This window comes from Canis lupus, chromosome X, assembly GCF_011100685.1.
Source record: "Canis lupus familiaris isolate Mischka breed German Shepherd chromosome X, alternate assembly UU_Cfam_GSD_1.0, whole genome shotgun sequence".
In the NCBI taxonomy this organism is placed as follows: domain Eukaryota; kingdom Metazoa; phylum Chordata; class Mammalia; order Carnivora; family Canidae; genus Canis; species Canis lupus.
The window spans coordinates 75,509,469-75,520,641 of NC_049260.1; the positions used below are offsets into that span (position 1 = coordinate 75,509,469).

The 11,173-nt window shown below is 36.5% G+C and overlaps 1 protein-coding gene across 3 annotated transcripts in view; it reads left to right on the forward strand.

Moving 5' to 3' along the window:
* The window catches only part of CENPI (centromere protein I), an 80,136-nt gene extending 69,379 nt beyond the window's left edge, over positions 1-10,757 (forward strand). For all 3 annotated transcript variants that reach the window (XM_038587859.1, XM_038587860.1, XM_038587861.1), the window contains exons 20-21: positions 9,060-9,104; positions 9,807-10,757. In XM_038587859.1, coding sequence (XP_038443787.1) covers positions 9,060-9,104; positions 9,807-9,908 — 147 coding nt within the window. In that variant the 3' untranslated portion in view covers positions 9,909-10,757. The remainder of the gene's footprint in view (positions 1-9,059; positions 9,105-9,806) is intronic.
* The last annotated feature ends 416 nt before the right edge of the window (positions 10,758-11,173 follow it).

Here is an 11,173-nt window from a genome sequence, read left to right on the forward strand (position 1 = left end):
AGGTTAGATTTTTTATTTGAGCTTTTTCTTGTTCTTGAGGTGGGCCTTCATGGCTCTATATTTCCCTCTAGGAAGTACTTTCGCTTTATCACAAAGATTTTGGGCTGTTATGTTTTCATTTTCATTTGTCTCTGTGTATTTTTTATTTCTTCTTTGATTGCTTCATTGACTCATTGGCTGTCTAGTATTATGTTTTGTCTCCCTGTGTTTGTGTTTTCTCCAGTTTTTTTCTTGTGATTTTTTTTTCTAGTTTCATACCAGTGTGATTTAAAAAGGAGCATGATATGATTTCACTCTTCTTAAATTTATTGAGGCTTGTTTTGTAACCTAATAGATGATTTGCCCTTCACGATGTCCCATGTGCACTTGAAAAGAATATATATTCTGTTGTTTTTGTCTAGAATATGCTGTGTATATCTATTATGTCCATCTGGTCTAATGTGTCATTCAAAGACAGTATATTAGAATTTTTTGCTTAATTTCATGTTCGGATTGTTCATTGCTGATTGGTGTATATTGATTTTTTAAAAGATTTTATTTATTTATTTATTTATTTATTTATTTATTTATTTATTTATTTATGAGAGACACAGAGAGACAGAGACATAGGCAGATGGAGAAGCAGGCTCCTTGAAGGGAGCCTGATGCGGGACTCAATCCCCGGACCCAAGGATCACGCCCTGAGCCGAAGGCAGAAGCTCAATCGCTGAGCGACTCAGGCATCCCAGTATATATTGATCTTACATCCTGAAACCTTTGTTTCATTGTTTTTGTTGAACTTATTTTTAAAATTTTAAAGCTTTTCAATGGATCCCTTAGGATTTTCTCTACACAAGATAATGTTTTCTGCAAACAGATAATTTTATTTCCTTCTTTAAAATCTGGATCTTTTGTTTTCTTTTTCTTGGCAAGCTAATTGTATTCCCTAGAACCTCAGGTAAAATTAAAGTTGAAGAAAAATGGCAAGAATGGACAAGTTTTTTTTCTTATTAGGGAAATAATTTCATTTTTCTGCAGTATGATATTAGGAATTTCCATGGATGCCCCTTATCAGATTGAGGAACTGACTTTCCATTGTTAGTTTATTGAGTGTTTTTATCATGAAACAATGTTAGATTTTGTGAAATGCTCTTTCTGTATCTACAAACATGATCATGTGGTTCCTGCCCTTTCTTCTGAGGATAATGGTATATTATATTAATTGATATTCAGATATTTAGCCATACTTGCATTTCTGGGATAAATTGTATTTGGTCATGGAGAATAATCCCTTTTACATGTTGCCAGATTTGGTTTCCTGGTAGTTTGTGGATGATAAGGGATATTGATTTTTTCTTGTGATATCTTTGTCTGGTTTTGGTTTCAGGTTAATTCTGGCCTCATACAATAAGTTAGGAAGTATTCTTTCTCCTATTCTTTGGAAAAGTTTGTGAAGAATTGTCATTAATTCTTCTTTAAATATCTGATAGATTTTACCAGTGAAGCTGTCTGGTCATTGGCTTTTATTAGTAGGAAGATTTTAAATTACTATTCAACCTCTTGTTATAGTTCTGTTCAGCTATTCTTGAGTCATTCTCAACATTTAGTTGTTGAATAGAATTTGTCCATTTCATATAGTTTATCTAATGTGTTGATATACCTTACAATACCTTTTATTTCAGTAAAGTTGATAGTGATTTCCTCCTTTCATTTTTGATTTTAGTGACTTGAATCTTCTCTCTTTTTTGTGTATTTAGCCTAGCTAGTTTGTCAATATTGTTGACCTTTTCAAAGAACCAGTTTGGTTTCACTGCTTTTTCTCTACTTAAATTAAATAAATTTTTTCTTAAATTTTTTAAAATTTTAATTGAAAAAAAAATAAATAAAATAAAATTTTAATTGTAATTAAATACATATAACATAAAATTTACTATCTTAACCATTTTTAAGTATATAATTTAATGGCATTAAGTACATTTACATTATTGTTCTACCATTACTACTGTCCATCCACAGAACTCTTTTCATCTTGTAAAACTGAAATTGTGCCTATTAAATAGTGACTCCCAAGGGCTCTGAGGAGCGCTGCGTCCACGGGCTGGGCTGTACTGTCAGGAGGCGGGACATGGGGAGCCTGCCCCCCCACCAGCGAGTCCCCCACGCGGTGGCCTGTCCTACTGTTGTTCTACCCCAAGCCTCCTGTGGCTACCTGCAGTACAGCCCACCCTCTGAGCTTGGCCTTGACCACCAGCATTGCCCCCAAATGCCCCCAAATGTTCCACACGCTGTACAGCCCACAGTTGCCTGAAGACCTGCACCTGGGCCTGCTCTTCCTCTCCTGGGGGCCAGAGGGCTCTTTCTCACCCTGGCTTCCCACCTGCAGGGAGCCCCCTGCCACCCAGCTCTCATGGCCCCCATCATCCCTGTCGTTTTGCTGGTAATGTTTGCTGCCCCCTATTCTAGTCCGAGAGCTTGTGGGATGGGGGCCAGAGCTGTCCTGGGGAATTACTATGTTCACCAGCCAGGCCTTCTCCCAAGGTGTGCAGTGGGTGCCTAATAAATACCTGAGCTTGAAACAAAAAATAAAATAAATAGTGACTCCCTATTCCCTCCTCTCCACAGCCCTTTGTAGCCTGCATCCTATTTTTAGTCTGAGTTTGGCTTAACTCTAGGTACCTCATATAAGTGGAATCATACAGTGTTTGTCCTTTTGTAAGTAGCTTCACTTAGCATGTCTTCAAGATTCATCCCTAATATAGCATGTGTACAGATATTCTTCTTTAAGACTAAATAATATTCCACTATATGTATATATCACATTCTGCTTATCTGTTCATCCTTTTTTTTTAAATCTCAGTCCTTATTTATTTAAATTTTTTTCATTTTAGTATAGTTGACACACAATGTTAAATTAGTTTTAGTTGTACAACATAGTGATTCAGCTTCATTATGCAATGCTCATCACAAGTGTAGTAGCTGCTGTTTGTCACCATATAATGCTATTACAATATCATTTATTATATTTCCTATGCTGTACCTTTTATTTCCATAATTCATTTATTTCATAACTGGAAGCCTGTAAATCCTGCTCCCCACCACTCATTTTACTTATCCTCCCATAACCCCCTTCCCCCTGGTGGCCATCAGTTCTCTGTATTTATAGGTCTAATTCTGTTGTTTGTTTGTTTATTCATTTGTTTGGTCTTTTAGATTCCACATTTGTGAAATCATTTGGTATTTGTTTTTCTCAGTCTGATTTATTTCATTTAGCATAACATCCTCTAGGTCCACCCATGTCTGTTTTATCCTTTGATGGACACTTGGATTACTTCCCACTTTCAGCTCTTGAAAATAATGCTACTGTGAATATGGGTATAAAATTATCTGTTCAAGTCCTTGCTTTCTGATCTTTCAGGTGTATACCCAGAAGTGGAATTGCTGGATCATATAGTAATTCTACTTATATTTTTTGAAGAAACACTGTATTGTTTTCCATAAGTGTTTCCATATTAAATTTATATTCATACCAGCAGGGCACATGGGTTCCAATTTCTCCATGGCCTCACCAGCACTTCTTATTTTCTGATTTTTTAAAATAAACATCCTGTGGATGTGAGGCAGTATTTTGTTGTGGGTTTGATTCTCATTTCCCTCATGATTAGTGATATAGAGCATCTTTTCATGTGCTCATTGGTCATCTGTATATCTTTTTAGGAGGAATATCTATTCAAGTCTTTCACCCATTTTTTTCAAATCAGGTTATTTGTTTTTTTGTTGTTGAGTTGTAGGAGTTCTTTATATAAGAAGTCGGGATATTTACCCCTTATCATATAAGTGATTTACAAATATTTCTCTCCTATTCCATAGGTTGCCTTTTCATTCTGTTATTTGTATCCGTTGATATGTAGGGTTTTTTTTTAAGATTTTATTTTTTTATTCATGAGAGACAGAGACAGGCAGAGACACAGGCAGAGGTAGAAGCAGGCTACATGCAGGGAGCCCGATGTAGAACTCAATCCCAGGACCCCAGGATCATGCCCTAAGCCAAAGGCAGATGCTCAACCACCCAAGCATCCCTATATGAGTGTTTATTTCTCAGCTCTCTATTCTGTTCCATTGGTCTATAGGTCTTTCTTCATCCAGTACCACATGGTTTTAATTACTGTAACTTTATAGTAAGTTTTAAAATCAGGAAGTATGAGAATCTTTGTTTTTATATTCTTTTTAAAAAGATTTTATTTATTTGAGAGAGAGAGAAAGAGAAAGGGAGCGTGAGTGCAGGGGGGTGGGGGAGGAACAGAGGGAGAAGGAGAAGCAGACTCCCTGCTGAGGAGAGAGCCCGATGTGGTGCTCCATTCCAGGATCCTGGGATCATGACCTAAGCTGAAGGCAGATGCTTAACCAACTGAGCCACCCAGGTGCCACTGTTTTTATATTCTTTATTTCATTTATTTCTTGATCTAATCATTATTATTTATGATTGACCCTTGTACAATAGAAGTTTGAACTGCATGGGTCCACTTAATGCAGATTTTTTTTCAATAAATACAGTATAATACTATAAGTGTGTTTTCCTTATGATTTTCTTAACATTTTCTTTTCTCTAGCTTATTCTGTTCTAAGAATATAGTGTATAATACTTATAAAATATGTGTTAATTGATTGTTTATGTTCTGGTCAACAGGCTGTCAGTAGTTAAATTTGGGGGAAGCCAAAGTTATACATAGGTTTTTGACTGTGCCAGGGTTGGCACCCCTAACCGCATGTTATTCAAGGGTCACCTATACTTTCTTCTTACTTTGGGTTTAGTTTGCTTTCCTGTTTCTAGTTTCTTAAGGCAGTATGTTAGATTATTGAATTTAGATCTACCTTCAGAGTCTTTAAGTGCTGGTTTTTAAAAAGCAGTCTTTGCCAAATTTTCTCATTTTCTGGGGAGTGGGTCCTCAGAACTCATGATTTCATCCTGGAAGTGGAACTCTATGTGGATACTTTTTATCATAAAGCAACTACGTTCAGTTTCTTGAATATCCTTATAGAGACATACTGTATATTTCTCTGTAAATGATCTTTTACAACACTGTATACCATATTTACTTTTCTGCCTCTTGAATTTTTTTTTGCCTCTTGAATTTTTGACTTAATATCTAGGCTTATGTTTCATTTTTGTACATAAAGCGCTGCCTCATTGTTTCTGATGTTTCCATAGTATTCCATCATATGAATCTATGTTAAAGTTAAGCATATAAGTTGTAAATTGAACATTTAAGTTTTTTCTAGTTCTGTTATGAAATTATACTCTAATGAATATTCTTAAACCACATTCACCATTTCATACATATATAAGTGTGTCTGTGGTTAAAATTGCGCTAACTGGATTGTTTTCAATGTGATTTTTTGATTTTGTTGGGTATCATTAATTGCTTTTAGTAGAAGTTATTTTAATTTACATTGCTGCTTACAATGAATGGTTATTTTCTCCATATCTTGTCAACATGGTTGCATCCATTTTTAAAAAGATTTTATTTATTTATTTGTTTGTTTGAGATAGAGAGCACAAGCTAGGGGACAGAGGGAAAGGGAGAAACAGGCTCCCCACTGAGCAGGGAGCCCAACATGGGGCTTGATCCCAGGACATTGGGATCATGACCTGAGCCAAAGGCTCAGAGTGTGATCCTAAGTTCCTAGGATAGAGTCCCACATCAGGTTCCCTGCAGGGAGCCTACTTCTCCCTCTGCCTATGTCTCTCCCTCTCTCTCATGAATAAATAAAATTTGGGGATGCCTGGGTAGCTCAGCAATTGATCGTCTGCTTTCAGCTCAGGGCGTGATCCCAGGTCCGGAGATCAAGTCCTGCATCAGACTCCCTGTGAGGAGCCTGCTTCTCCCTCTATGTCCGTCCCTGCCTCTTTCTTTCTTTCTCTCTCTCTCTCTCTGTATCTCTCATGAATAAATAAGTAAAACCTTTAAAAAAATCTAGCTTGCACCACCCGAGCTGCCCAGTAGTTGTTTCTTTATTCATTCAACAAATATTTATTTTGTGTTCACTATGCTTCTCATACTGGGAAGATAGTGCCTGAGAAGACAGATACCATCTATGCCCAAATGGAGTTTGTGTTCTAATGAGAACGAACAGTAAATAAGTAATGAAATAAGTAAACATGATAATTTTGAATTTTGAGAAATGCTGTGAAGGACATAATCAGGGTGGGGTAAGAGAAAGAGTGATTGGGGAGTTGTCAGGAATGGGTGTTCAAGAAAGGCTTTTTGCGGAGGTGGCATTTGGTCTAATATTTCTTCTAAAAGATGAGAATCAGCGGCCTAGGAATAGCTGGAATAAGAGAATTCCAGGTAGTGAGAATAGTATACTGGCTCAAGGGGTTCAAGGAGAAAAGGAAGGCTGGTATGGTTTATAGCTTAAGGAACAAGAGTGAGAATGGAATGAAATAAGAGCAGAGATTCAGGGGCTGTGTCTTTTACAGATCTCTTTGAAGTGCCATGGGAAACAATTGAAAAATTTTAAAGCAATATCATAGTACGGCCTGAGTTTATGTTTATTAACAGAGATTACTTTGGCTATTTTGTGGAGGATAGAGTTATAATTAGAGGCCCAAGTAGCTGCAGGGACGCCAATTAGGAAGCTGTTGGTGGAGTCTGGACAAGAGATACTGATAGAGATTTGTGTACATGTAGTGGTAGTGGAAATGGATGGAAGTGGATTGATTTGAGATATATTGCAAAAGTTGGACAGGACTTGATGAATGGCTTCATTAGAAGTGGGAGGCAAACCGTAAGAGACACTGAGCTCCAGGAAACAACTGAGGGTTACTGGAGGGAATGGGGGAGGGAGGAAGGGATAACTGGGTTATGGGCATTAAGGAGAGCACTTGATATAATGAGCCCTGGGTATTATATGCAACTGATGAATAGCTAAATTCTACCTCTGAAACTAATTTTAAAAAGTGGGAATGAAAAAAAAAAAAAAAAAAAAAAAGTGGGAATGAGAGAAAGAAAAGGACTTTTGAGTTTAAGAAGATATTTTTTGCAAGCTATATTTTTTTAAAGATTTTATTTATTTATTCATGAGAGATAGAGAGAGAGAGAGAGAAAGAAAGAAAGAGGCAGGGACGGACATAGTGGGAGAAGCAGGCTCCTCACAGGGAGTCTGATGTGGGACTTGATCTCCGGACCTGGGATCACGCCCTGAGCTGAAAGCAGACGATCAATTGCTGAGCTACCCAGGCATCCCCAAATTTTATTTATTCATGAGAGAGAGGGAGAGACATAGGCAGAGGGAGAAGCAGGCTCCCTGCAGGGAACCTGATGTGGGACTCTATCCTAGGAACTTAGGATCACACTCTGAGCCAAAGAAGGCAGATGCTCAACCACTGAGCCACTCAGATGTCCCTATATAATTCTTTTTTTATTTTTATTTTTATTTTTTTTTATTTTTTTATTTTTATAATTCTTTTTTTAAATAAGATTTTATTTATTTGAGAGAAAGCAAGTGAGAGAGAACACAAGTTGAGGGGAGGGGTAGGGGAAGAAGCAGACTCCCTACTGAGCAGGGAGCCTGACCCGGGACTCGATCCCAGGACTCCAGGATCATGACCTGAGCTGAAGGCAGACATTTAACCAACTGAGCACCCAGGCATCCAGTTTTGAGGTTTTTTGTAACTGAGCAACTGAGTTGATGGTGGTTCCATTTATTAATAATAGGAATACTGGTGAAAGAGCAAGAGAGGTTATTTTGGTTTGGGGGGAGGGCAAGTTGAGACTCAAATTCTGTTTTGATCTACCTAAGTTTGAAATGTCTGTAGACATACAAGTGGAAGTATAGGCAGTTTGAAGCTAGGCTTGGAGTTCAGGAGAAAAGTTGGAATTAGAGAAATAAATATGGAATTCATCAGCATGGAGTATATTTAATCAGTAAAAACACATGTTCTTTTAACTTTTTAACTTCTCAGAGATCAGGGCGTGTCTTGCAATTGATGTCAGGCAGGCAGCAATGAAAATATAGTTGTCGTTTACTGTTTTTGAGTATGTCCAGGCAGATTACCAGAATCAGACCTTGCAGGATGGTTGTTAGCAGGTTGGGGAAATAACTTGGAGGAAATATTGGAACACTCCTTTAGGCCCCAAAAAACAAATGCCTTGGAGGAAGAGGGGAGGGAAGCAGTATATCATACTTGTTACGGACTTTCCTTTGAAGCAGGAACCAAAAGTAGGTTATGTTTATGTAATTGGGACCCCAACACTAGTATCTTTTAGCTTTTTGAGGAACGTTGCATTGCCAACACTTTGGCACAGAAGATGATACTGTGTGAAAAAACATAGTTATCTATCTATAGCTCTTGAGTAGAAAAGTAATTCAGAAGAGTAGGACTCCAAATATAAAATTTTAGAAATACTTTTCACTACTTAATTTTGTTTATATTTACCATTTCATGTTTATAAAAATGATATATGATCAAAATCTGCCTACATCTAAAAATCATCATAAAAGAAAAATTCTAAGTGTTAAGAAGACATTGTGCTATACATAGTTTAATAGGCATAGTTTTTTCTTAGTAATATATTAAAAATGTTTGTTATAGAATTGATGACTTTTCATTGAAATACAGTGGGTGATAGTTAAAGATAGGAAAATATGTGGGATTGCCTAGGTCTGAGTTTTCATAATCAGTTTTTATAGAATCTCCTGTGTACACAGACTGCCTCACTAGACTTCCTCCTCATCCCTTAAAACTCAGTTCAGGTATCCTTTACCTCAGCAGATGCCTTCTCTAATATCTTCTATCTTCACTCCAGTGGCTGAATACAGATTTGAGGCCATAAATTAGCAAAATGGAACTCCCTTTATTCGCTGTAATCTCACCTTCCTTCTGTTTGTGCTATTAGGGAGAAATATGGAAGGTTATAGTGAGTGTTTACCTAAAAGGAATCCAAGAATGATAGTAGGAATAAAATGTAACAAATGAGTCAGTGAAGAGCCATCTTAATTTTCTGGTAATTTTTGCTAACCAAATATTTCTATCTCCTATCTCCCCACTTTTTTTTGTTGTTTTGTTTTTGTTTTTTAAGGAGTGGCCAGAAGAAAGGACAACAGTAAACATGAGATCTATTCGGGTAAATAAATTTATTTTCATCATGTTTCAGGAATTTACTATAGCTTTATTTTATCAAAAAATGTGTACTTTTACTTTTCTCCCAGTCTTAAGCCTGCTGCCTCCACAAAATCAAAGTGAAATGTTTGCCTCCTGAATTCATTCCGGTGACTTTTATGTGAATTTATTAGCATTTACCCTCTCCTTCCTCTCTAAGATAGAACTACTCATAATTTGATTCTTGCCATTATATCTGTGCATTGTCTCATTTTATAGTACAGTTGCATGTATTCAAAGTGTGACTGCCATGAGGCTAATTTAACAAAACCTAACATAGTTGTCTCATTATTATAGAAACTCTGCTGTGTACATATTTAATCTAGACAGTAATATGACAATGTCTGCTCCCATGTTATCTATTTTAGATATTAAATTTCTAGAACAAGGTAATGATGACCCATTTCCATTTCATAGGACGTGTTCAGTTGGATAGCTAAAACTTTTTGCCAATAAAGTAAAAGGAATGTTTAGCCTTTAAATTTCAGGTACTTTCTGGTTTGAATGTTACTTTAGGGCCTGAGTTCCAGTTAGGAACCTGGCCCCTCTGAGCTAACCCTTGGTATGTGCATTCAGGACATTGGGAATTTTTACTCGGGAAAGAAGAGAAGACAGAATAAGCACAGTAAATATTTCACAAGTAATCTTCCCTTTTTTGTGCCTGCAGGGAAAGAAATGGAACTGGTATTTGGACTATTTATTTTCAGAGGGGTTACAAGGCTTGAAACTTTTCATAAGAAGTAGTATTCATCATTCTTCTGTCCCCTGATCATCAGAGAGCATAAACCACCTCATCAACATGAAATGAATTTAGACTTAAATGAACCAATCATACTGGACTAAATTCTTTTCCTTGTTGCTAGAGAGGCCAAATGGCTCAACTTGAGTTTCCATAATCTTTTCATCAATAGACTGTCATCTTCAGGGAGTACTTGAACTGGCCTTCTATGCATGGCTCCAGAGAGCCTCAGTGTGGCTAACTATATTTTTCAGGATCTAGATTCTTTAGCCCACTAGTGAATAATGACTTCATCATCAAGCCCTGCCTTCTACCAAATTATACATCTGTTATGTGGTGGGATTTTTCACATTCTTGTGGACTGTAAATTGTGTTGATGGAAGAGATCAGGTAATATATAATATATAGTGGCAATTTAGCCACAGACATACTCATGTAAAATGCCCTGCCTCTGCAACCTCTGGTGATATTGCCATTTTCCTTATTGTGAACAACAGTGTCAGCCATCAAGTTAATTGTATATAACATGTTTAACTGTGAAAGCTAGCTCTAACTAATTGGTAGATTAGGAGCCTGGGCCTTCACTGGTAGCAATTTGAAGAGAGAAGGCAATGGAAAGGATTGTGGGATAATCTAAAATGTTCCTATTTATACTACTTTGGTTTCACAAAACTGTACTATATTGTGTATGTGTATTATGTATATGTTACATATCCCATTTGTAAGTGTTCAGGCTCAAATAAACTGAGACTTTATTTTCAGGGATAATTCTGAGACTTAAAAAAATTATAATAGCTAGAATATCTTGCTGAAAATTCAGCCTCACTGCTACTAAGTAACTCTTTGTCTTTTAATAAAATTCATATCATTTGAGAGAAATTAAGCTGAGTTTACTTTTGTTTGTAAGGGCATATTCTAGAGGGTTTTTTTCTTTTTTTTGTTTTTTTTCTTTAAAGCAAAACAAAACTATACTATTGGGTAGTGTTCAGATTAGAATCCCATTCATTATTTGATTCAATACATATTTACCTTGCTTACTATGTGGCAGATATTTTTTTGTGTTGGTTGTATAGCTGTGACCAATACAAAGTACTGCTTTTGTGGGATTTACTGTATCCCTTTGGAGAAGGCAGACAATAAAAATATAAGCGAAAATATAGTATGAGGTGCTATAAAGAAGAAGCAAAGAATACAGAATATATTTTTTTAATAATAAATTTATTTTTTATTGGTGTTCAATTTGCCAACATACAGAATAACACCCAGTGCTCATCCCGTCAAGTGCCCCCCTCAGT